At 41.6% G+C, this 27302-nt stretch overlaps 1 protein-coding gene across 6 annotated transcripts in view; it reads right to left on the reverse strand.

Annotated features, from left to right (window-relative positions):
* EHBP1 (EH domain binding protein 1) overlaps window positions 1-27302 on the reverse strand; it is a 400871-nt gene that overhangs the window by 316751 nt on the left and 56818 nt on the right. For all 6 annotated transcript variants that reach the window (XM_061622278.1, XM_061622277.1, XM_061622276.1 and 3 more), the window contains exons 4-5: window positions 26380-26475; window positions 17914-17967 (exon numbers count right to left, since the gene is read on the reverse strand). In XM_061622278.1, the coding sequence (XP_061478262.1) occupies window positions 17914-17967; window positions 26380-26475 (150 nt within the window). The remainder of the gene's footprint in view (window positions 1-17913; window positions 17968-26379; window positions 26476-27302) is intronic.

Below are 27302 nucleotides of genomic sequence, written 5' to 3' on the forward strand. Positions count from 1 at the left end.
AAACATTTGGGGCTGTTTAGTTTTTTAAAAACTGAAAGAAAGGGGTTAGATATTTATAAAATTACTGGGTGAATTGGATTTTTTCAGCAATTCAATGGATTTGTTGAGTTCAAGATCAAATTCGATGGCCCTTCAATGGATTCAAAGGGGAATCATCATCTGAACTGGGCACAGCAGCCAAGCCACCAGTGACTTACTCATGCAAATAAAACATTGACAGAAAGGCCCAGATCAAGGGTGCAAGGGCAAAGTCTCCTGCCTACTACACTCCCAGATTAACCAGGGTTGAGGAGAGGGGGAGCTGAGGGGGAGCTCAGTGGGAGAAAGTCCCCAGGGCCCAGTCCTCTGGGCAGTCTGAGCCTCTAGGGGCCTGGACTATAAAAAAGCAAATGCATTACATGCAGCCCTGGGCTCCTACTGGGAGAAAGTGTGGGATATAAATCTAATAAATAATAAAAATAAAATTACAAAATAAATGTTGGTATCTCAACAGACTACAGAGTGGATATGTTTGTTGCTAAATCTCAACATATCCAAGTCTTCTATAAGCACCAACATTTATTAATATGATTCAAGTTGAGACCAGAACTACTAGGCCCCGGTAACAGGCATCAGTTCACATTTGCTCAACAAGCATATTTTACAATTGTCTTACAGAACACCATAGTGTCAGATGAAGAGAAAGCTACCAGATAGGAGTGCATGTCAACTCGTATTATTTGGTTTGTGACTGGAACATGTCAAAGTGTTGGTTTTGACCTATAAAGCCTTATACGGCGCGGGTCCGCAATACCTGGTGGAACGCCTCTCCCGATATGAACCTACCCATACACTACGTACAACATCGAAGGCCCTCCTCTGGGTACTGACTCATAAAGAGGCCCGGAGGATGACAACAAGAACTAGGGCCTTCTCAGTGGTGGCCCCCGAACTATGGAATAGTGTCTCCGACGAGGTGCGCCTGGCACCAACTTTGTTATCCTTTCGGCGCCAGGTTAAAACCTTCCTCTTTTCCCAGGCATTTTAACATATTTTAGCATATTTTAGCATATTTAGCACATTCTGGTATTCTAAATTTAAATTGTGTAATATGTTTTTAGCTCTGGGGAATTTTTGTGGTATGTTTGTATTTACTATGTGATTTTATTATATTACTGTATTTTTATATTTATGTTGTACACCGCCCAGAGAGCCATTGGCTGTGGGCGGTATAGAAATTGAATAAAATAAATAAATAAATAAAACAAGCTGACATGTGTATTGGAATTATTTTACAGTGAAAGTAACGTTATGGAACACAAATACAAGCCTAGAGAACAGAGAAGTGAGAAAAATATGTAAAAGCAACAAAAAAAAACCCCACAAAACATCAGGCAAGTTCATTCAGCCTGCACTTTGTTTCAAAATCATAATGTGGTGATGAGGGAGACAGGGAAAGCCAATCATTGGATGCTCAACCATTATTGGAAGAAGAAAAAGCTAATGAGGATTCTGCTGAAGTGTTATTGTTATGATTATTGTTGTTGTTGTTTATTTCTACCCCGCCTTTTGGCCAAAAGGCCCTCACGGTGGCTTACCAAAATATAAAAATACATCAATAAAAATAATACAATTTACAAAAAGTAGCAGTTACAACCTCCAATAAAATACATTAACAAATCACAAAGCAAAAATTCACTCCTCTCTCTTCTTGGCCTTCTAAAAAGGGCCCAGGAGAAAAGATGGGAGGCAAACGCCCATCTCCAAACCGGCAGAGACACAGCCCCTCTAGAAGGAACAGAGAGAGGAAGCCGGCCCAGAAATGGTGGACGAGGGAAACAGCAGCGGAGTCAACACCGTCCCGGGAAACATGTTTCTCTGGTGAACCTTCCCGGTCTAGGCTCAAGGCACACTCTCCTCCACACGCCCAGCACATTCGATAGGCGAAGAAGCAGGACAAAAGCTTGCGGAGGAGACTGAAGATGGCCATGCCGGTGCTGAAGCGGGTGGTGTCGAGCAGCGAGGAAGGGCAACACAAGCCGTGGTGGCGAGGATGCTGGCGACGAAGAAAAGGGCCGAGATGAACTCCCAGCTCCCGTCACCGGAGACGTTGCCCAGGGCAGAGACGCCACAGTTTTCCTAGCAGGTGAGCATACTGAGGCTTGTTGCTGGCAGAGGGAATGCCTTGGAAGGCAGCTGCATTCTGGATGATGAGAAACTTGAGCTCCATGCTGGCCGACTGGAGGAGCTGCTCCATGTTGGAACAAGCTGTGGCTGTTTGGTCCTCCCACGAACCAGCCTCCCCCACCAAAGGGCATCAATTGGAATGAAGCAGAAGAACAGAGATGCACTAGCACTGCTCAGCATAAGGACAGATTGTTGCACCCCACGCACAGTGAGAGTTAGATCAGGGAGAGGAGTCAGATGAGGACGAGGTTCCTGGGAGTGTTGAAGGAGGGGGGATAGCCCGCAACCTTCCCCAGCCGGCACCCCCAATGAGGCAGGTCCAGCCCCATCTGCGAGTTCCCCGCCTGAACCATTGGGAAGTGGCCCTTCGCACGCACCAACCCCGCCCGTGCAGGAATCCCCACCTGGCACTTCAAATGCTTCCCCACCAACCAGCATCTCGCTTCCAGAGCCCGCGCTGTCACCTAGCGATGCCCCGTTGTCGGATGGGCCATCAAAGGCTTGCCCCCGTCGCCCCGCACGAGAAGAGAGACTTTCAGAGGGTGGCACTCCATCAGAGCCGTCATTTACACGCGAAGACCTTCCCTACTCAAACAGGTGCCCTCCCAGACTCTAGTGCTGAGTCAACTCTCCCCACACGCTGCAGAGGCTGCTTAGTTAGAATAGTTGGGGAAAGTAGTGAGTCAGGGAAGACAGGTTTATGAAGCGCACCGCTTTGGATGTGACCATCACATTAATAAAACGAGAAACAGAACAAACCTCACTTCCATCTGATTCCTTAGTCTCTGGGCAGGACACAGACTGGTCTCACATCTCATTATTAAATACTGTGGATTAATTTGCCTGTACACGTAGTACACCAGAAGAAATTTGTGTATTTCATTATGAAACCCTGGATGAAGTAACAGAAATCCAGAAGATCCATTCAAGACAGATTTTTTTAATGTAATTGTCAACAATCTAATTTCCAGCCTTAAAACTCATTATGAAGCTGGTAAGCTTTTCAATGAGAAATGTTACTGAAACCAGTTTGAAGAAACGTGTAAGTCATTCACTGAAGAGCACCATGCTGATGTCACACCTGACTTGTGTGAAGAAGTGAAATACCTGAAAGCAATTCGTTTGGCTCAATTTAGAGGCATTATTTTGGAACCATTGAACCTCTTAAATTAGATTCATGAACTTAACATGTCAAGATTATTTCCAAATGTTTGTGTAGTTCTGTGTATCTTTTGCACTCTTCCAGTGTCAGTAGCTGAAGCAGAGAGGTAACACCCTGGCTCATGTTGCCTGGAGTGCACATGCAGGATAAGGCTATAAATGACTACTAGCCATGATGACTACATTCCCGCTTCTGAATACCTGTTGCTGGACAGGAGGGGAGGGGAAATGCTCTTGCACTCACATCCTGCTTGTGGGCTCACCATAAGGGGCATCTGGTTGGCCACTGTGAGAACAGAATGCTGGACTAGATGGGTTCCCTTTGCCCTAATCCAGCAAACTCTTCTTATGCTCTTATGTTAAAAAGTATCCAAATATTAGCTGCAGCAACCTTCCAATTATCTTGCTAGTACACTGTATACAACTCCAGGCATGCAAGCATGTAAGAAAAAAGGCATTTTGTCACAAGCTTATCTTTTGAAAAGGAACATAGCTAGCCAACCCCAATGTAATATTTCCATAGGCTAGTCCAGGAATACCTTCAAAATGGCATCCCTTCAGCAACATATCGTGCAGCAGAAGAGACTTAAAGTAGCCCTATGGAGATGCTGCAGATTTTAATTAGACTAGCTCTTAGCCTATTATGGGCCTTAGCATCAAAACTAAACGTTTTACTTCTACAGTACTTGTTTCCAAATAAATATTTTTGTACAATTGATACTATTTTGATCAAGATGTTAGGCAAACCATTACCTTAGATGCATTTTCTAAAATGAAATCTTAAACCCTCTAGCAAGGAAGGCACCATCTGTCAAATCTCTCTCCTCTTATTTAATGACTATGTATTGATAGTTTGTTTTCTTCCTTCTTCACAAAGTACCTTGCATTGCACCCTTTGCTGAAAATCAGACAGTACATGGCTGTAACAATGTATGGCTATTGTCCCTCCCAGGTGCCTACAATGAAATGAGGTTTGTATAACATAATGCTATCCCAGCAAGTAGTATTTTAAATTTAAAAAATTGCTCACTATCAAGAGCAAACATACACATGCAAAAAACTGTGGTGAGTTCAGCAATCTTAAAAACACATACTTTTTTATTAAAAGGCAAGTTAGACAGCTCAGCTTACATCTGGAGTATGATTAGAACCCCACTGTAAAACAATTACTAAGACTCTGTTTTGATATTTGATGTTAGAAAACGAAAAAGACCCCATGCAGATTCAAGTCTTTTGCATGCCCCAGCAAGTATATTTTACTGCTGATTTTCTATGAATAAACATATGCTAAGAATTGCTGAAACACACTGCTGGTATTAAACATGCCTAATGTAGTATTAGAGGTTTGTTTCCAGAACTGACTGCCTCCGTTCATCAGCTTCCTCCCTCCAGCTGGCAAGGAATATCACTGATACCAACTCTGGTCAGCTGCCTCACCCAATCCATTCTCACCTATGGAAAAAGATATTGGAAGGCACTAGGCAGGAAGCAAGACTGAAAAAAATGGTGAACAAATTGATGCTGGCAATTTAGAAGGCGGACTGCACTTTACTACTGTGAATCAATAATAATCACAGAAATTATGTATCATCAAACTCATTCCAGTGCAAATGTTATGGTTTGAGGAAAAAATTACTGAGTTTACAAAAAAGGAGGACGTTATCTGTTCTGAGCCATTCCAGAATTTCCACCTTTCCATCTTTCATCTTTGAGAGTAATTGCAGTGTAGATAGCATACAATAAGAACATTTTATGGCTTTCTTAATTTTAAACTGAAATATGCCACACACTCCTGTACAATTAAAGTCTCAAGGTCATCTAGACAAAAAAAATCACGTATGTTGATTCAGTTAGACTTGCTGTAATATTAAAATCCTGCTCTATTTTGCTGAATTATCTTAGCTACATAAAGGCCAAGTTAAAGTAGTGACCATTGAGGGGACCCTTCTGCCAGCAGCAACCTTTGATCATTTGCACATTAATTCATTGAAATATACCAAAATGTAAGAACTGCACCCTTTCTGCACATAAGGGATGCCAGGTGACAATTTGAGTCCAATTTTTAAAATAGCCATGCAAAATTATATTTTTATCTGGGGGAGGGGGGGGCTTGCAGGGGAGAGGTTCATTTATTTTAACAGAACTATTGACATTAATGCTTTCCATAGATCATGCCTTTTCAGACCAGAAGGCACATTTCTAATTTTGAAAGTATGCTGAGGGCACCAGTCACAAAATGGCTGCCACAAGGGTCATGGTATAACAGAAAATGGCTACCACGGGGCATGGCATAATAGTCATTGTTGCTTCTCTTCCCCGCCCCACCCCGGACAACTTCATATTTACCACGGGAAGTCAGCTATGTCCTATTGGTCCTAATGGTGGAAATACAGCTCTTAAAAGCATAAGAACCCTGTTTCTCCCAATGCAAATCCTAACCCACAGCTTAAGCTACATGTCTACACTAATTTACCTATGTGTGCACCCCATTAAACACCGGGCTGGCACCAAACTGCAACTAGCCCTCAGACATCAGCCTGCAGTGGGCCCTCAAGCACCCTCCCAAGCAGCTGGCACTGGCTTATATAGGCCCAGGTGCGTCACCTCCTCCATTGCTGCATCAGTGTGCTGTACGTGCATGCACACCATCAGCCAAGATGGCAGCAGGGCATCAATGTGCCCCTGCTGCCAGCTTAAGCCTGCATCAACTCCTGTGTTGCCACATCAGCACACACACGCCTATCATCACCCAAGCTGGTGGCAGGGACATGTTGCTGCCACCACTGTCATTTTGACTGATGATGGATGCTGCAACATGGAACGTTTTGCAGCTGGATCTATTTAAGTCCACAGTAGTTGCTTGGGGGAGATGTTTGCCTGGGATAGTGGAGCTCCCATGCCATAATCCAGGCCAGTGTCAGGTCACAGGTTGTGTTCTGCCATTGTAACCCGATGCTGGCTCGGATCATGGAACAGGAGCTCCACTCTCCCAGCCCCAGCTGCAGGGGCCCTCTGCCAGTGCACGACCTGGCCACCCGCTAGTGCTGGGCCTGATTAAACACAAAGAGACTTGCTTCTGCAGTAGAAGTATGCTATTATACTCTTACTGAGTGCATGGTCATCAGCTCCAGCACAGCTGTAGTCATGCCTAAGCCTCACATTTTGCATTTGCCATTTGGGGAGGTGATTCTTTAACATCCATCCGTACTTATTGTGCAGTAATATTTGCAGAAAATAACTTCTAAGGAGCACCTTATCTCAGGTGAACCTACCATGGGAAAAATGAGAGTTTGGCTAAACTTAAGATGAACAGGGTTAGACTTTGTTAAGGTTTGTGTTTGACTTCTGTGCAAACTGACAATGGTGAGAAGTGTGTGGAAAAGAGATGGCTAATTTTAAAACATTTACAGTTTCATTATTGATTATGATTTGTCTTATTACTGGTCTTTGTAGACCACTCTGGAAGCCTTTTTTGGCTGACAAGTGGGGCAAAATGTTGTAAGACTTCACCGTATAGTTAACGTACAGTAAAATGGTATACATACCTACTCAGAAGTAAGTTTCTTTATGTTTAATGAAGCTTACTCCAAAGTGAGTGGGTAGGGGATTGCAGGCCTGGCTTTTTCTTTTCTTTTTTGTCAGGGAATGGGCAGATCTTAATATAGGCAATAAGTTGTTTTATAAAACAGGGGTATAAAATTAATAATTTTAACACAATTAAATTATTGTAAATAAAAAAATAATCATATAACTTTTTAAAATCATGTTAATTACCTCACTGATTAACATCAGTGGAAAGTAGGAGTAGGTTTTATTTTTTTACTACGCACTTAGGGAAAGGACTATGATTCTCCTTACTGTTTTACATATAAGAGTCAAATAGCAATAAATATATAAATAAAAAAGGTGAAAGCCGATCATTCTGCTTTCAACAGCTCCCATCCCCAGTGTCTACAGGCCTAAAATAACTCCTTAGGAATCAATGCCCTGTGCACAGTAACTAGTTGAGTAAGCTCAACTGAACAAAGGCGAGACTTCTGTGTCTAAGACATGCAATAATCAGGCCAAGTTAAGCTTGGTTGAAACTGTACTAATTTTTTTAAGGGGGGTGAGAAAAGCATGGCCTTTTGTAGTGCAAAGATGCATCACTGAGTCCCCTTTTGCAGCCATTTTACACTTCCTTCTATATCTTTACAACAGCCAGGTGAGACAGGTTAGGGTGAGAATTGGTGACTGGCCTAAGGCAGGAAATAAGCAAAAATAATGATGAATCAACTGTGTTTAAAATAACATGAAAGTACCAATGCAGTTTAGATTTATTGTGCTGGGTGATTTGTGTCCATTTGTCAAGACTCGCTCACTTTAGTCAGGAATTGAAGGGTTTACTCCAAGTCAGAATTAAATGAATTAGTAACATTGACTAGAGAAACGTGTGCAGCATCTGCCCACACAGGCCATAACAGGTCAGCAATGAGCTCCAATGGCAGCAAGGGATGCGGGGGAGACGGATGACTGTCTGCAGCTGACATTTTTTGCATTTTTCTGAGCACCCACTGAACTTTAAATGTGTGTAAGAAACAACTAAGAAATGTGAAAGACATGTGCGATAGCATCAGGCCCAGCCATGACAGCACTCAAAAGAAACCTTTCTACCACTCCCTTCACATTTTTTTTAAATCAGCCAATCAAGGCAAGATGTGCTATGAGTTTTGCTCCAAAAACCTAATTGCCAAGATTTCTGAACTAGAACAAAGTGCTAAATATTTAATGTAAGCAAATGCTCTATTAAAAAACTGTATACACTTTTCTGATTTTCTATTAAATTCAAAGCAGAACAAGAGTGAGATGGCTGACAAAGCACCATTTAATTCTGAGCTATATCTAGACCAGGACACCCAGGCTAATTTACACAGGCAACCAGTCACAGTTTGCATAATCACATACAGCAGAATATGACAGGGGAATTAGAGGGCATGGAAAGCATGCCTGAACTACAAGCTGTTCTAAATGTATTAAATGCAGACAGTTAATTCTGAAAAGGCATTTTTAAATTTTAAGTTAAAAAATAGTTCAGAAGTTTGGGGATGGGGGGAGACGATACAAAAATGGAAGCAGCTTGTATTCTTTAAGCATAAATAAACCTCCTGTATTTCTTTGAAAAATAATTCTGTATATGCCAGAAAGACAGCCCTCATAATAAAACCTTTGCTATTACAGGGTAGTATAGTGCAAGGTGCTTATCATATGAAATATAATCACTTTATTACTGTTTGTCTATACAAAATTAGCTACTAGACAACTAGGAGCCAGAAATACTATTTATTGGTTCCAAGAAAAAAACCTAACACTTAAAATTCTCAGTTGTTAGCAATCCAATTTTGGGGTCAAATGTAGTCCAAGAAAGCCATAAAAATTATAAGCAAGATATCATCTACAATTAAAAAAAAACTTTTGAGAAATTTCCTTTTTCAGCAAAACAATATAGATGCAAAGAGATCATCAGCATCAACAATACTCCCCATAACACCTGAAGTACATAACACCTACAAGAACAGGGACGCGTGCCATCAGCCAAGATGGCGGCAGAGGCTTCAGCCCCTTAGGAAAACCTCAGTTGCCATTTTTCTTAAGGGCACCGCTGTGTGCACAACCGCAGAACAAGGTAAATTAAGCAAGGGAATGGCGGGCCCCCGAAGCTCTCGCCGTGCAACCCGCTGCAGCAATCCTGCCGCGAATCGCGGAAGGGGAGCAAAGGGGCCCCTCAGGGGCTCCTGTAGCCTCAGGGGCCCTCGGGCCAGTGCCCCACCTGGCCGCCCCTTGGAACCGGCCCTGATTACAATAACAGTTACATTAATGTAATAGTGCAATAATGAGTTGTGACCTGTAAACTTTTTTTTAACAGACCTTGCAGTAATAACACAAGTTACTTCAGCAGCCTATGCAAACACATTTTACAACTGCACAAGGACAGACAAAATGGGTACATGAAGCACATCATTGTTGCAGTTGTCTGTGAGAAACATGCCTCCTTTCTTGATGTCTATGTCTCAGCTCAACCCAGGGTTCGACCAACTCTAAATTCAGGTCTACCAAGGAGATTCATCTTTTGGGACATTCACTCCAACAAATATAGGCATTTAAAGGGGTAATATCTACTATAGTTGACAGTGGGGAAAACATTGGCCATCACATTATCATGCATTTGGAAGTGTATGTAGACACCATCTAGCCACAGATGTTTACACCACCTTTAGTTTTTTAAAATAAAGAATTTTCAGGCTTGGATTTGCAATCCCAGATTGCTGCATTTTTTTGGATTGAAGAAAGGAGAATAAATGCCCTTCCTTTCTTTGGTACATAAAGCTTATGCAAATGTGAAATCTTTTTGAAAACCAAAAGTACTGCTGTTGACACTTACAGAATGGCAGGCAAGAAACTCTGGGGGAACTGTGGTTTGTTTTCAATGTGCCAAAGAGAGCTAGATGTTTCTTCTTCACCAAAGCTCCAAGTAGCCAGGGATTTAGCTATTACTTATATTTCAATCAGAACCCTGTAAATGTGTTCTTCTCAATCCAATCTAGTTCCTGGAGCACCTTTTTCTTTCCCCTTAGTCATATGTCAGAGTCATACACATGATATTTTGGAATCACAGCACAGCCAGCATTTTATGCTATACTTTGTGGCTTTGGACAGCATATGGTGCCTTATTGGACATATCCATCTAAATGGCAGCAATTATTCACCAACTGAAATGTTCTCATGTGGCATGAAGATTTGTGGAAGATGCTCCATAAACATATCCCATAGATCACAACTGTCCGTCAGAGTGGTAGTTTTGTGTTAAAACTGATAATCAAATCTGAGGACTCTATTACCTTTTTTTAAGGAAACCAGTGGCATTGAACCCCTACTATGACAAAATATAATATAAATCTGCATTTGTATTACAAAGATTTCTCTGAAAATTGAAAAAATGGGGGATTTTATGCTTTGTCTTTGATTGAGGGTTACCATTAAGTCTGGCCATCTGCTGAGGTGAGAGTGCAGGCTGCTTGCAAACATTTGCAGATCCAATTGGGGCAAAAAAGATCCCAAAAGCAGAATATTGCTTAACATGGACTCTTAAAAAAAAAATCTATGATGAAAAAACTAGTTTGTATAGAAAATTCAAGTTTGTACAGGGTTTTGTAAACTCAAGCTCTAGAACAGTTTGCAGGAACATTTAGAAAAGTGAGTGATTTGACTGCTTCTTTCTCACAAGCAATGGAAAGAACTTGTTTTGGTCTAACCATCTCTTGACATAAAGAGTAACTAAAATTTAATTTTGCAGAGTTTCCTGACCCCCAGCAAGTTATGTGCATGGTTTTTGTGTTTTCTTTATCATTCAAATAAGGATACAGATGACCACGAAAGTGGTAGGAATATACACATCAATTCTTCACTAATTTTAAGGAGGGGCTGAAACAGCACGTGGCAATTCAAATCTCATCATAACTGAGGAATAGCTAGATTTGTTAAAATACTGACCTAGATGTTTTATTGTTTTTTCTAGCACTGCTGGGGTACATTTGACCTCAACTATCAACTAAGGGTTAAAGCTTTCTTTGACTGCAACCTAGCGCATTAAATTAAAAATTCATTGCAATTATAAACTATGAAGGCCTGGAAATACCAATCCAGAGGAACAGCCATCTCTAGCAGTTTACTGTAGAAAACAAAACAGCAACAAGCATGTCTTGTGGCACCTTACAATCTAACAAACATATTGTTGTATGTTTTCATTGGCGACATCACAGTAATCCACAGTTAATGATTTAGTGTGGACGTAGAGATGGTTCACACTTTCCTCCTTCCCTAGCATGAGTAGGAGCAACAAACCACAGTCCATCGTTGGTTTTTGGCTTACCAATAATTGTTAACAAACCATGAGCTGCAGTATGGGCATAACACTAAGATTATACAGCCACGAGAGCGGCTGTATGCTATAGCCAGCGTGGATGTTTCACATTCCACAATATTAAATTGAAAATATCCATCATGCCATTCTGATGCTTCCCATAAGTTCATTTCAAAATAAAACCTTACAAAACGTATAGTCCTGAACTCAGAAACACTTGCTTAACAACCCTCTAAATTTTCATGGCGATACACAAAACAGTCAGAGAGAATAGAGAGTTCAAAGTCTAAAAAGAGAGGGGGGAAAACACCTCTTTTTTCTGTCAGAGCTCTCATAATCTGTTGAAATTCATTAAAAATCAGCCATGTTCACAGAGTACCTGGAATCCTGTTACTGACCTTGCCCCATACTTTGACCTTCATCTTCTGCTGTTTAAAGGTTTAAAAAATGTCTGGCTGATTTTTAATAAATTTAATAAATTTTGTACTGAACTGAATGATAGCGTCAGGCATGCTCAGTAAGAACCAACTGTCAGTGTTCTAAAAGCCAGATTCACAGCTGCTGGGCTTGGCTAATCAGGGGGACGCACCCACACCAGACTTTGATTTCACGTGAGACAGTCATGGCTTCCCCCAAAGAATCCTGGGAAGCGTAGTTTGTGAAGGGTGCTGAGAGGAGACTCCTGTTCCACTGAGAGAGCTCCAGCGCCCAGACTGGTTTAACAGTCAGCCACTCTGATTGAAGCTCTGTGAGAGGTCCTCTCCTAGCAACTCTCAGCACCCTTCACTAACTACACTTCCCAGGATTCTTTCAGAGAAGCCATGACTGTCTATAGTGAAATAAAGGTCTGGTGTGGATGTGGCCAGGGACAGCTTTGTTTTAAATTTGGGTGGGAGGCTACATTTGCCTGCTGTAGAATAAAAAGGTGGGGAAAATGCTGAAAAGCAATTATACTGTTCACAATGTTTTCCTTTTGGAAAGGAAAGGGGTTTTCCCTCTGCCCAGTGCCCACCCACCCAATCTTCTCCCCTCCCCCAGGTCAGTGTTGGACTATGACCTGGGAGACCAGGGTTTGAATCCCCACACAGCCATGAAGCTCACTGGGTGACGTTGGGCCAGTCACTGCCTCTCAGCCTCAGAGGAAGGCAATGGTAAAACTACTTCTGAATACCGTTTACCATGAAAACCCTATTCATAGGGTCGCCATAAATCGTGATCGACTTGAAGGCAGTCCATTTCCAAACATGATTGCACAGAAATAAATCCCATTGAACTCAAAAAGTATACAAATGATGAAACCCACCCTCCCTTCTCCTTCCTCCTATCCCCTCCTTCTTGCCCCTCCCCTCCCTCTTCCTTTGCCCCTCCCTTCCAATCCCCCCCTTCCTCATCCCCATGGTCAGTTTTACCTATCTTAAGCATGATTGCATGGGAGTAGATACTATTGAACTCAATAAGCATGCAAATGATCAAACCTGCCCTCCCTTCCCCCTTCCTTTGACCTCCTCCAATACGCTCCTTCCCCTTCCCCTTCCCCCTCCTCCTCCTCCTCCATGGTCAGTTTTACCTATCCTAACCAAGATTGCATAGGAGTAAATCCCACTGAACTCAATAAGCATGCAAATGATCAGACCTGCCTTTCCCCTCCTTCCCCTCCTCCCCTCCCCTCTTCCTTCTTCCTCCTCCCCTGCCCAACCCAGCCCTCCCTCCCTCCCCCTGGCCAGTTTTAACTAGCCTAAGCATGATTGCACAGGAGTAAATCGCACTGAATTCAATAAACATGCAAATGTTCTAACCTGTCCTTCTCCCCTCCCCCTCTTGCCTGCTCCCCTCCCCTCCTCCCCTCTGCCCTCCCTCCCCTCCATCCTCCTCCTCCCCATGGTCAGTTTCACCTATCCTAAGCATGATTGCAGGGGAGTAAATCCCACTGAACTCAATAAGCATGCAAATGATCAGACCTGCCTTTCCCCTTCTTTCCCTCTCCTTCCTTCCTCCTCCCCTCCCCTCTTCCTTCTTCCTTCTCCCCTGCCCATTCCAGCCCTCTCTCCTTCTTCTCCTTCTCCCATGTGATCAGTTTCACCTATCCTAAGCATAATTGCACAGGAGTAAATCCCACTGAACTCAATAAGCATGCAAATGATCAAACCTGCCCTGTCTCCTCAACCCCTACCCCTGCCCTTTCTCCTCCTCCCCTCTTCCATGATCAGTTTCACCTTTCCCAAGCATGATTGCAGGGGAGTAAATCCCATTGAACTCAATAAGCATGCAAATGATCAATCCATTCTCAGCAAACTTGCACAGGACCCCATTTCTTACCTCCTGGATTAAAAAGCACAGAAATTCACTAATACGCAAAAAAACCTTTAAACTTTAAAAAGCAGGACAATTGGGCAGCTATAGTGAATGCATTAGGGGAGCAGGAGACCTGACCTCCTCTCTGAGATATTGCACTGCCCTACAAATGTGTCAAAATCCAAACACAATTTGGGTTGGTCTTCCACAGTCCAATCCACTTCCTGTGTAGCTTGCAAGAATTTGGTAACATGTGCCTCTGAGCATATGGTAAGTGGTGGCAACACCTGCAATCAGGCCAAATAATAGAAAGAAGACATGTGCTGTGCTGATCTTGTTTTGGCAGGGAGGAAGCAACATTATTAAGATAGTTGATATAGTTCAGATGGTCACTTTAAATATGTCTGATTTACTATGCAATTTTAGTGAAGTTTCTTTTATTTTGTCATTTTCTTTTGTTTCTATTTCTGTGAATATGTTAAGTAGAGCAACACTTTGCAAAATGTACACTAGAAAAACTCCAAAAATAATTGTGGAATAATGGCACTGACTATTCTGCAGAATAGTCTCCAGTGGACATCAGTAATGTCTCAATTTGCACAAAATAAAACAGTGGGAGGTGAAATATATTCTAGCAAAATTCTAGGTGTGCTCTATGTTTTTAATTGACCATGCCCACCTTGCCTTAAATGAAGTGGTTTAAACATAGCAGGCTGAAAACATGCATCCTCTTTTTTCCCAACAGCTAGAGTCATTGTTGAAGTAGCAACATATTGTAATCAGTCTGATTTTACATCAAACTGCAGTTTCAGATTCAACTGTTAATGCACCCAAAATAGAAATAGAACATAACCTCTAATTTGAAATGCAAAAGGCTGTCTTCACCATCATATGACACTGACCAATAAAAAGGCTTTGAAATTAATAAAAATGAATTTGACACAGATTTCTGGGATGAATAATGAGGGAAATAAAATTTTCTAGTTTAGATTCTCTGTAGAAACATTAGTAACCCAGGAAAGAAGCAATGTAAGAACAACACCAACAAACATATAAAAATATAATTCTCCATCTTTGGAGATGGCAGATGTTGCCACCACTCACCATATGCTCAGAGGCACATGTTACCCAACTCTTCCAAGCTACACAGGAAGTGGATTGGACTGTGAAAGACCAACCCAAACTGTGTTTGCATTTTGACCAATTTTAGGGCTGGACAATATCTCAGAGAGGAGGTCAGGTCTCCTGCTCCCCTGGTGCATTCACTACAGCTGCCCTAATTATTTATTTATTACATTTATATACCGCCCCACAGCCGAAGCTCTCTGGGTGGTTTACAGCAGTTAAAAAAATTAAAACCATTTCCCTGCTTTTTAAAGTTTGATAGAAATATCTGTGGGCTATAGGTACGTTCTTAAACCACAAGGTTTTTTGTCTATTAGTGAATAGAGATTGTAGTTTGTTACTCCAGCTTACTCTAGAGGAGGATCAAAGTGGGACCAACATTCACAGTAAACCATGACATGTGACTATCTAACATCCACTTGATTAGATGCATGTTATGGTCTCCTAAGTTGGTAAATCTATACAGGCATGTAAAAGGTAAAGGTGTCCCCGCACTTGTAGTGCGAGTCGTTTCCGACTCTTAGGGTGACGTCTTGCGACATTTACTAGGCAGACCGTATATATGGGGTGGGATTGCCAGTTCCTCCCCCGGCCTTTCTTTACCCCCCAGCATATGCCGGGTACTCATTTTACCGACCACAGATGGATGGAAGGCTGAGTGGACCTCGACCCCTTGTACTGGAGATTCGACTTCCTCCTTCCATTGGAATCGAACTCCGGCCATGAGCAGAGCTTCGGCTGCGTTACCGCTGCTTACCACTCTGCGCCACGGAGGGTCTTATACATACAGGCGTGTATGAATATAGAAAACAGAGAGCAAATTTCCAAAGGAAAATACATGAGCTGTCATTAGGTGTGTCATAGTACTGTGCACTGCTGAAATGATTGCAAGATCTAATCAGGAAGACCATTAAACGTTTGAAAAATGTCCAGCAGTAAATACGTTGGCTATGATATTTTCTTACTTTAGACAAGTTGAAAGAATCTAACTTGTGAACATAAAAGGTGACCAAATATGATAACATCTCAAATTGCTACACACAGAAACATAAACAGCACTGGATGGCTGCAAGAATGAGCACAAAGGCAAGGCCACATATTAGTGGCCAAGTATCATGACAGGTTCCATAGATTATCCACTTCTAGCACATTTTTATGTAGAGATATCTATAAATATATTTTTTTAAGTCTGTGTATAACTGCACTTGATCACATTAATGGGGTTAAACTAGACAAGGTGTTAATAGTATCTTTGAATTCTGTGACTGTGATTCACCTCTTCCTTTTTAAAACAGTTGTGAAGGTGCCCAATTCAAATCAGCACCATGGTCCAAGGGCCTTAAAAAAACCTCTTTCCCCAGTATTGTTTTTCCCCATTGAAAATCTCACCCTTTGCTATTTGCTGCCATTAGCTGCTTTCAAGGAGGTGATTTTTCAGAGGAGAAATGATATGGGGTGGTAAGAAAGGGTTAAGAAAAACCTTCCCTGACTCATGGCATTGGTTAGAGGTCCTGAGACTTCTGCAAGTTTAAAAAAAACTTGTGCTGGCTTTTATGTAGGAAATTGAATTGATTTCAGCATTTTATTAGAAGTTAATCTAGACAGAACAATGGAAAACATAGGAGAGCAAGCAGGCAGGACTTACCACTGGGGTGGGCCAGACAAAATTTACATCGATAAAACACTTTTTTTTATTTCAGGTGCTAAATAATGGTGCATCAAAAGGAAGCAGCTACATTATTAAGAGTAAAAGTCCTAGGACCTTGTTCTGTACTCCATTCTAATGTTCTAGCTATTCAGGAGAATCAAGTGGAAGAGCATATAGTACTATTTCAGGCTGCAAGTGGTATAGCCTGGAGGGAAAATTCCTCACATACAAATGGAATGTCAAGAAGACAGCTCCTTGACTCAGCAATTGTCTATATGTAAAAGATTAACTGATACAGACTTGTGGGAAGCATGTATTCATTCATGTGATCACCTACAATGACTAGTGGCACAGTTCCTGTTAAAAATAAATCCACTTGATGCTGCAGAATGTATTAAAAATAGGCCTTGTCAAACTAAGAATGGATATTTATGTATTAAACATATTTATAATGTGTTTATAAATATAAAGGATGGATAAACATCAGCCAAGTATGCATGACACATCAGGGATTCCCAAACTTAGTCCGTGCCTGCAACCTTCATTCAGGTGGTCTGTGGCATGTTTATGGATTTATGGCTGAAGATGGGAGACAGCCCATCCACGGCATTCAATATTCACATTCATATTAATTTTTAATTGCATTTTATTGCTTGTTTTATTTCGTATTTATTTTTCTAATGTTATATTCCATGGAATTCAAATTGTCATACAATAAAATACAATATATGAGAAATAAAAGAAGGAATAAAAATCATACAGCATCTAGCACGGTGCATTATCGTTGGTACAACAGGCAGAAAACTCATTAGATGATCCACCAAGACCCTCAGCTGTTTTCAAGCAATCCATGGGAGAGAAACATTTGGAAACCACTGCTCTACATCATCATTACAGGCACAGGGAAATGGCAAGTCTGCAATGGTCTACACGGACATGTTCCCAGAATTACTGATCCTCAGATTCTATACTTCCATCTTCTCAACCAGCAATTCAGCCCAGCGTGTACACACATGCACACACTTTGGGGAGTTTGGACATTAAACCAAACTAACTGCTCAATGTGAAATTTAAAACATATTTTTTAAATACTGCAAAGGGGATGTTTTTATTTTACTTAATCAGAAGTTGTATATTTCTTCTCTGACCACCATGTGGCGCTATAAACCTTACCAAAAACTTTGAGAAAACTTGGAAATCTATTTGGTCTGTTTCAACTACAACTTTTTAGATTGAAATATATAGTGTGGCAAAAATCAATGACAATGTCCCAAAAATGCCATTAAAGCATGAATGTAATACAATCTTTTAAAACTGCATTATATTCTTAACTCTAAATATAGAAGGCACATGCATATGGAATATAATGTTTATATAAATCTAGTCAACTGAAAAAAATGGCATTAATGTTAAAATAATCTATTTGTAAGCCAATTTAATACATTAATATGATTCAATTCAGATGTTAACAGGAAACCATGGTTTGCTGTTATGAGTACAAGCAATACCTTCCCCCATGCGTGAGGGGAGCAGTTTAGAAGGTTCCTTTCCTGCTTAGTGGCAAACAATTCAGACTGAATTCACCCACAAACCAGGATTGAGGAAAACACAACTCCTCACTTACATTTTCTATGACAAATGTCCACTCTTTGTCTTCAAATTCCTCAGCATGGGGATCCTAGAAAAAGAAATATAATTTTACAGGATTAAAAAAACATTAAATTCTCTTGCTAGTAACATTTTTTTTTCACATAATAAAAACTTATCAGAGTTATACTTCAGATTCAGAAACTTACAAAGGGCCTAAGTTAATTCTATATAATTTATTTTCATTTATTCAAAACATTGTAAATGTAAAGACTTAGAGAAATGAAAAGGTCTTCACTTGGTGCTAAAAAGATATAAGAGAAGGTGCCAGGTAAGCTTCCCTAGCCAAACATTCCAGAGGATGGCTCTTTCCCTGCTGCTGCTATTACTTTTATTGATATTGATAACAACAAATAGGCCACTGGCCTGATCCAGCAGGCTCTCCTTATGTTCTATGTTGTTGTTATTATTATTACATTTATTGATTGCTTACTACAAAAATGTCTCAGAGCAACTTACCGTTATAAAGCATACATAATACAAATTTAAAATATATCAAACGATAGATTGACTAAGAGTCCACTCTCCGGTGCTGCAGGGAGCACACTACTCTTTGGTTTACTGAAGAGTTGTAGGCAATTAAGCAGGTTGGGAGACAACTGGATCACAGATGGCAGAACACTCACTCTGATGCCACATCCACACCAGGCATGTATTCCACTTTAAACAGTCATGGCTTCCCCCAAAGAATCCTGGGAAGTATAGTTTGTGAAGGGTGCTGGGTGTTATTAGGAGTCTCCTATTCTCCTGAAAGAGCTCCAATGGCCAGCATGGTTTGACAGTCAGCCCCTCTTCCCAGAGAATTCTGAGAATTGGAGCTTTAGGAGGGGAACAGGAGTCTCCTAACAGCTCTCAGCATCCTTCACAAACTACACTTTCCAGGATTCTTGGTGGAAGCCATGGCTGTTTGAAGTGGAATAAATATCTGGTGTGGATGTGGCCTGAAGCTGACCGCCTACCAAGTGGTAGTGAAGGCAGTGAAGAATTACTTTGCTACCAGCATTGCGTCCTTGATGTACCATCCAGCAGATATTTTTGGTGGTCTGGAGGCTAACCATCTCAAAAGTGGTGGATGGTGCTCTGGAGCACTTGGCAGCATGCTGTGAGGAATTTGCACTGCACGTTGAGGATGAAGTTGCTCAGCTCTGTAGTGCCTTAGATACAGCAGTTCTTGCAAATCCAGTCAAGGTGTCCAATGCATAGGAGTGGTTTCAGTTTATGTGCTCTGATCATGTGGACAGGACTCCTGCAATGATGCCACCAGCTTCTTACTCTCTTGACTCCTGACTATCCTGGCTTGTGAAAGCCAGTCAAGGGGGGCTGACTGGGTGGGTCCAGTATATGGAGAACATGTCTTTACATGATGGATTGGTGCCTGCCCTTAAACAAGAAGTAGTGTGTCTGCTCCTGAAGAAGCCCAGCATGGACCCTGCGGTGCACAGTTTGGAGTGCTCCTAGATCCCTCTTTGTCACTTGAGGCTCAGATAACCTCGTGCCTTTTACCAGCTACAGCTGGTGCACCAACTACAGCCATTTTTGGACAGGGATAGCCTGGCTGAGGCAATTCCTGCATTGGTAACCTCAAGACTTGATTATTGCAATGTGCTCTAGGTGGGGCTACCCTTGCACCTGGTCCACAAGCACCAGCTGGTGCAAAACGCTATGGCTAGACTGTTGATAGGGAATGACTACCACCAACACATAACTCCAGTGCTTAAAAGCTTCCACTGGCTGCCCATATGTTACAGGGCCAGGTTCAAGGTTCTCTTTTTATTTACAAGGCCCTTAACAACTTGGGTCCAGGACACCTTAAGGACCACCTGATCCCTTATGTTCCAGCCTCATCACTGAGATCTTTGGGGAAGTCTCTTGTTGGTGGTTCCCCTATGGCTCAGATGCACAGCCTGCAATGACTAGAAGCCATGCTTTCAGCATAGTGGGCCCAAGTCTGTGGAACTCTTTTCCAACTGAGATTTCAGACTGTTTTGTTAGAGCAGACATTTTAAGGTAGTGCTCAGTTTTATGATGATTTGATTGTTTATTGTATGTATGGCTCGCTTTTATGAACGCCACTTAGAAATGCAATGTCTCTCCGTGGCGCAGAGAGGTAAGCGGCGGTAATGTAGCCGAAGCTCTGCTCATGGCCGGAGTTCGATTCCAACGGAAGGAGGAAGTCGAATCTCCGGTAAAAGGGGTCAAGGTCCACTCAGCCTTCCATCCATCTGTGGTCGGTCGGCATATGCTGGGGGGTAAAGAAAGGCCGGGGAAGGAACTGGCAATCCCACCCCATATATACGGTCTGCCTAGTAAATGTCGCAAGACATCACCCTAAGAGTCGGAAACGACTCGCACTATAAGTGCGGGGACACCTTTACCTTTAAATGTCTTAAACAAAGAAACCTTTCCTTAGGGGCACTTCTTTTTGCAGTAATTCTCACCAAATGCATGGTACACTGAAGTAATTTCCCCCCTCAAACTATTTCACCCTCATCTCTGGTTGCCAATAGTGTGCATCCTCATCAGTAGAAAGTGTAAAAGGCACAGCTGTAATGTGAATGAACATTCTAAGTAGGTTTAACATCTGCATTACAACCCTGGTTCAAGGAAGAGATGCTTTAAGCCTCAAGCATTGAACACACCCTTAGACACCCATGGTTTGATTATTCTACTATAGCTTCTATACTTTTGGTCTTAATATTTTTTCAGAATTGCTGTTCCAGGTTTTAATGGAATCATTTTATTGTGTGTTATGCTGCCTTTAGTGGATATTTCATTTTAAGCCTCTCTGAGAATGAACGTACAAGAGTGGGACAAAATAATAATACATATATTATCATCATCATCATCATCGACAAAAGAAAAGGAATTTTCTTCACATCTTTTTTCCAGTGTGGTGGGGGATACAACCTCCCATAGTTTCTCCCTTCACTTAAGCACCAGCACAAGAACAAATTCACATCTCAGTGGGATATGTATGAGCATGAGTAAAGAAGGGTAAACTGTCTGTTATAGGAAATCCCATCAATCAACCAAAGACTAATAGTGGGGGAATTGTGTGCGGGTCTATCTCATGGCAAACACTATGGCAAGGATAAACCTTATTCCTCCTCAGATTATTTAGCAGGAATAGCCTCCTTAAGATGTTACAGAAAGCACACATAAGTTTTGTGGCACTCCAAAAACATTAACATCTTTATTGTGGCATTAACTGTTGTGGATTAGAACCCACTTCATTATGTGCAAGATGGGAGTTTTACTTCATATGGCTAAATATGGTGACTGATGAAGTAAGGTCTAGATGCCACTAGGCTTTTTTGTGCGTCTTCCCCATAAATTATTCAGTACATTGAATATACACAGAAGTCCTTAGGAGCATTGTACTTGTCATACTAAACTGAAAATGTTACAGTAATACCTCAGTTAACAAAGTAGATGCATTCCTGGACAATAACAGAAACTTTGGTACCAGAGGTAGGAATAACATGGAAAGAATAGGGATAGGTTCCTACACCCGCTCATAGATGGTGGGGGCAGCTTCAACAGGGGCTTTAAAGGGTGCCTATCTGGCACCCACCCTCTCCCCCTTCTTCCCCCTCCCCTTCTCCTCCTCTGAATCAAACTGCATCCTTCCCTCCCCAGCCCTGGGAGAAAGCAAGAGTGCAAAGCAAAAACACAGGCTTGTCAGTTTCACCCAAGCAAAGCAAAGGCACAGTCTTACCAGTTTATTGATAGCAAAGCAAAAACACAGGCTAGTCAGTTTCACCTGAAAGCAAAGGCACAGACTTGAAGTTTATCCACAGCAAAGCAAAGCTGCTCAGTTTTAACTTTTAAAAAGACATCCTTAAAAAGAGCTTTGTTCCTGGAGGATTCCTTAACTGATTCATTTACCAGACAGTTTAGGGCCACAATCCTGCACATGCTTACCTGACAGTGAAAGCTTTACTTTAAGGGGGCTTACTTTTGAGCATAGACTTAATGTTAATTTTACAGTTTGCTCAAAAAGTACTGTGTACTGGATAGTGCAAATTCTTGGTTCCTTTTATATTTTATATTGCTGATTAACCTTTTTGTCATGGCACACTTAAAAACAAGCTGCTTCTACAACATTTTTTAATTGCACCATTACACTGCTTATGCAGTGAAAAAATGTTGTAATTGGGATTGTGCCTCACACACACACACACATTCTTCCCTCTCCCTCATCTGCCTGGTCATGCTAAGTACGCATCTACAGGATACCCCAAATTTCACCTGCAAGATGTTGGAGGACACAATGACTTCCTTATAAAATTCAGTGCCAAAGAGGTCATTTTGGATATGTAAAGAGGCCTGATGGGGTATGTCACTATTCTGGTGATCAGGGTTTTTATATAAGAATATGTACCATTTCTAGAGATACAAAGGCCTCTATATCATGCAAAATATTCAGCCCATTGACTGACTGATTGCCTAAGCTTTTAAGTAGAAGATTTTCAAGTATCCACTGGTGACTGCTAAGAGGCTATACTTAACATTCTCATTAGTAACTGAAGCCCAGACATACCCCTCTAATCCTACCAGCAACACCATTTCAACAGCCACTTACAGATTCAGACGCACTGCAATCTGTATCACTTCCAGAGAACACATGGCTCATCTATCTTAGTCCCTGTTATTTACCTATGCTACTATTTCAGATTGCTGCTTTACAAATAGAATCAGGCCTTTATCTCAGAGTCCTATGCAGCTCTGTATTTTTTAACACATTCTGTCAGCATATGTTCCCAATACAGATAAAAGGCCACAAGCTCAGCTGTGATCTTGAGTTATAATCAGTGCAAACAGTTGGTGTTGGGATACAGGGCCATTTTCATTACTGATACTCAAACTACAACACAAACATTTGCTTCTCCCTTCCCTTAGGGAATCTTTCACCTTCCATATAAAGCCGCAAAACCAGTCAGCCATTCTGCCATAGTCTGACACAGCTGACTCTCATGTCTCTCACTGCTGAGTAGCCTTCATCCTTCTAACACTATAACAAAAAGTGATAGCTTTAAACTTTTCCCGTATGTCATTAATTGAGGCACGTTTCTCAATGTGGTTATATAGTGGCAAAAAAACTGCACATCTTTCACTCTTCCAACTCATGCTTATTGGTGGAACTGAGACTGAACATTGCATAAATAATTCTATGTACAGACGCAGAGTTATCTTTTATTTTTTATGAATCTGGAACCAGAGAATACAATCTTGTGTATGTGGCACAAACAATTCCTCTCAGTTAGGACCCGAGCCAAGAACTTACTTAGGCAGCTGCCTAATTACAACACTACCTCCCTTCAAACCCCACATGCACCAGCAGCCTAGTTCTTACTGAAGTGACGTATCTGTGTCTAGGGTTTACCAGCTCCTCTGTACACAGGACACTAGATGTCAGGGACATGATTTCTAGCCTAGCTTTCTCCCTGATATGCTTGTTTTCTATGTATGTATGTAGAAACTGTGTGTGTGCCTGTGTGTGGATTCTATCAAGTAAGCTCCCACCTTACAGGCTGACAGGGCACAGCCCAGACACAAGGAATCTCCTCAGTGAGAACTGGGCCAATATAGAAGGAACTACAAAGAAATGCTCCTTTTAAGCAGCCATTAACCTTACACACACACTGAACACCAAAACATGTTGAAGAGACCCTTTAAACTGTGACTGTATATTCTCAGTTTATTCTCCCTTGGTATACATACAGTTTCCTACATGATTACAGTTCAAGTATGGTGGGAAGTAGAAACAAAATGGTTTAACATTTAGTTGAACTACAATTTGCATAGCATTAAGTGTGTCAGTCACTCACCACAGATAATGAAACCTTAGCCCAAACAAACCAGTATTTAATGATAAAAATAAGCCTTTTCAGTGAATATGTTGAGAAGGAAAGCTTTACCCGCATTTGAAAGGGAGGCTGTGTTAAGAGGAAAATTACCTTGGGTCTTGTAAATGAAGGAGTATGCTTAATTAAACACACTTTCAGAAATTTCAAGGATTGTCTCTTCTTAAAAATCACAGCACAATTCTATATCAAGTCTTTGACACCCATTTCAGACATAATATAGATCTAAACAACATGCACACGTGATCTTATCCTTTGAAGATCCCGCATTCAACTTTGCCCCATGCTATGACAATCTGAGACAGAAACTCCTCAGTTAACAAATCCTCCAGGAAAGAAGCTCGTTTTAGCAAAGTCTATTTTGGGGTGCTGGGGCATGGAAAGGGGAACACACTCTGACACAGTCAGAATGTGGCTTCTTGTCTACTGGACTGCCACTGCTACAGGCAGCTCTCTCATGCGTGGCTGGAATGGCGCTCTTTGCCAGGTGTGCAGGTACTTCCATAGTAAGCAGTGCTTCAGGTGTCCTGGAAGCACTGTTTACTGCAGACATGTCTGTTCAAGTGCAGGGGAGGATGGTAGAGAGAGAGCAAGCATGGGAGTGTGTGGCTGCCCCTTGCCTGCCTGCTCGAGTATATGGAGAGGAGAATTGTGTTCAAAGATTTAGACTGCTATAGCAAGATGCTACATGATAAAAGCAAAGAAGGCAAGCACCTCTGGATGCATGTTGGAAGAAGCCTTCAAATGGTCTGTATGCAAGGCTTACCTGACCTGGTTGTTTCATTTCAGACATGAATATTGTTAGTTTTGGAAAGTTTGCTAAAGTATGTTCTTTTTTGTGGTAGGAATCTATCCCTTTTCTTTCCGTGTTATTCCTACCTCTGCTACCAAAGTTTCTGTTAAAGAAGTAATGTCCAGGAACCCATGTACTTCCTTCACTGAAGTATTACTGTATATACAGCCAATCTACCCTTCTATTTTTCTCCCCTTCCATACTCACCACCTATTCAACTACTGTTCCATAAAGGCTCATCTGACACCAATCGGGCATTGGCCCAGTTCTCTGTAACGCTCTGCTAATAGAGAATGAGCAGGCACCTTCTGTTTTAACCTTTAAATGTCTGCTAAAAACTTTTCTATGTTGCCAAGCTTATGCACGCAATTAGGAAAATATCTTTCTGTAATAGTTGATGATCTCCAATTTTAAATTTTACATGGTATATATGTATAGTTGTTGTAAACTACTTATGCTTTTGTTTTGCTGAATAGCAGTATGCAAATTCTTTTATAAATAAATAAAACAAACCAACACATACTGCAGACAAACCTTTGTTCCTTTGGCAGTTTCAAGCTACTAGGATTTCAAGCCATTATCAAAGTGGTACCTTCCAGATGTTGTTGGGCCCCAACTCCCATCAGCCCCAGCCAGCATAGCCAATATCTACTAAAACACAAGAACGGCCCTATTGGATCAGGTCAAAGATCCATCTAGTCCAGCATCCTATTTTCACAGTGGCCAACCAGATGTCTGTGGGAAGCCCGCAAGCAAGAAACAAATATAACAGCCCTCTCCCTCAAGAAAGAACGCTGCAAGAATCAGACCATGTAGTATTTCAGAAGGAACTTCAAAGACAAGATTTAAAGGTGCAATTGCTGGAAGTCAAACTTTTTGAAAATAGCTAACATTAGATATTAGCTTTATAAATGTGATAACAATTGAAGGCTATAATTGTATGCACATTTATTGGGGAGAAAGTCCCACTGAGCTCAGTGGGGCTTACTTCTGAGTAAATATATAAATATATACAACACCATGCTACAAGGATGCAATCTTGTTTCACACTGGAGTAACTAACATGCAGTGTAATTCCATATATATCTACTCAGAAGCTTGATGGTGTTTAAATGTTTACTCTTAGGTAAGTTTATATAAGAGCTGATATAGCACAGTGGGGAGGAGAGCCTGGCTGGGAGTCCAGAGTCTGTGAGTTCAAATCCCTGCTCAGTACTCCTGGGTGTAAAGGGCCAGCTAAAAGATTATCCCCACAGTGAGTGGCTCAGGAGTTACATGCCCTGCCACCTGTGCAGCCGTGGGCAAGCTGCATAGTCCCAAGGAGCCCAGTTGCCCCCCAGCTGGCAGTTGCAGACAAGGAAGTGGCTGGCTTGTGCAGCTGTGGCAAGCTGAGCAGGCCCTAGCCAGCCGGGAAGGACTAGCCTCAGAGGGAGGCAATGATAAACCCCCTCTGAATACCGCTTACTATGAACACTCTATTCACAGGATAGCCATAAATCGGAATCAACTTGAAGGCAGTTCATTTTTTCAAGTTTATATAAGATTTCAGCCTGAGGGTTTAATTTCTATTAACAGCAGGTTGACTACAGCCTAAGTCCATTTATTTGGAAATTATTTCAATAGGGCATATCTCTAAGAAAGCATGCTTAGGACTGCAGTCTTAGAGAATAGTAACAGTAGAAAATGTAGAAACAGATTATGCACAGATGCTCATAAGAGTTCCTGTTAATTATTCCTCTATGCATGAGATTTGACAGTTAAAGACAAAAAACAACATACTTGCCTTAAAAAGTGTCACAGTGATTTCAATATTTTCAAGAACAGGCCACACAACGACACCACGGTAGGGATTTTTTATTCCCGGCTGCCAGCTATGAACCTGAAGAAACATTGGGGGAGGAGAAAAGCCTTGACTCAGGAAGTTGAAACCAATCGGATTAACATATAGAGCAAAATCAGTCATGTATATACAAAAACAACATGCACAATACTGGATTGCTGGCTCCAAAAAGCTGTTTTCTTAAAAAAATATATCTGATGCAAACCAGAGTATCAGGTGGCATAGACAGAAGATGGGTTTGCACCTTCTCCCTCTCAATAGCCAAATCTTATTGAAAGTGTTGGAAAAGACATGCCCATTTCCGAATACTGAACTGGCTGCATCCAGGGGCTTCGTTCAGGCCTCTTCTTACCCTTTGTTGACTAGGCTGAGGCTGGAAGGCTGCTGCTGCGGCTGGCTTCAGTACCCTAAGTTCCTCTCCTGCACAACCGCCACATTTTAATGTATAGACAAATTCATGGAAGACATGTTTTCAGTGGCTATTAGCCAAGACAAAAGGAGAGATGCAAGAAAATTTTGCACGGTAAACCCAGCTCCTAAGAGTATACTGCTGGGCGGGAGGGTTCAGAAGTGGGAAAGTATAAAGGAAATCTTCATCTCCTCAACACCAGGCCCTCCCCTGCTATGATATATAGTGCTAGAGAACTGCTAGCCCCAAACCTGAGTATTTTATACTATGCAGGATTGGGCAGGGGGAGTTTTGGAGACATTCACCTAAATCTTAATACCCCACCGATACTTACTTTTAATGTGACAGGATCATGAACAGGTCAATTACCTCACTTTCTCTGCCCTCCATTTTTTTCCTCTTTACTGACATACAAAAATCCCATGCCTTCGTTGCTATCAACTCAAGTTGGTAGATT

The sequence above is a fragment of the Rhineura floridana genome, chromosome 4 (genome assembly GCF_030035675.1).
Source record: "Rhineura floridana isolate rRhiFlo1 chromosome 4, rRhiFlo1.hap2, whole genome shotgun sequence".
NCBI classification, from domain to species: Eukaryota; Metazoa; Chordata; class Lepidosauria; order Squamata; family Rhineuridae; genus Rhineura; species Rhineura floridana.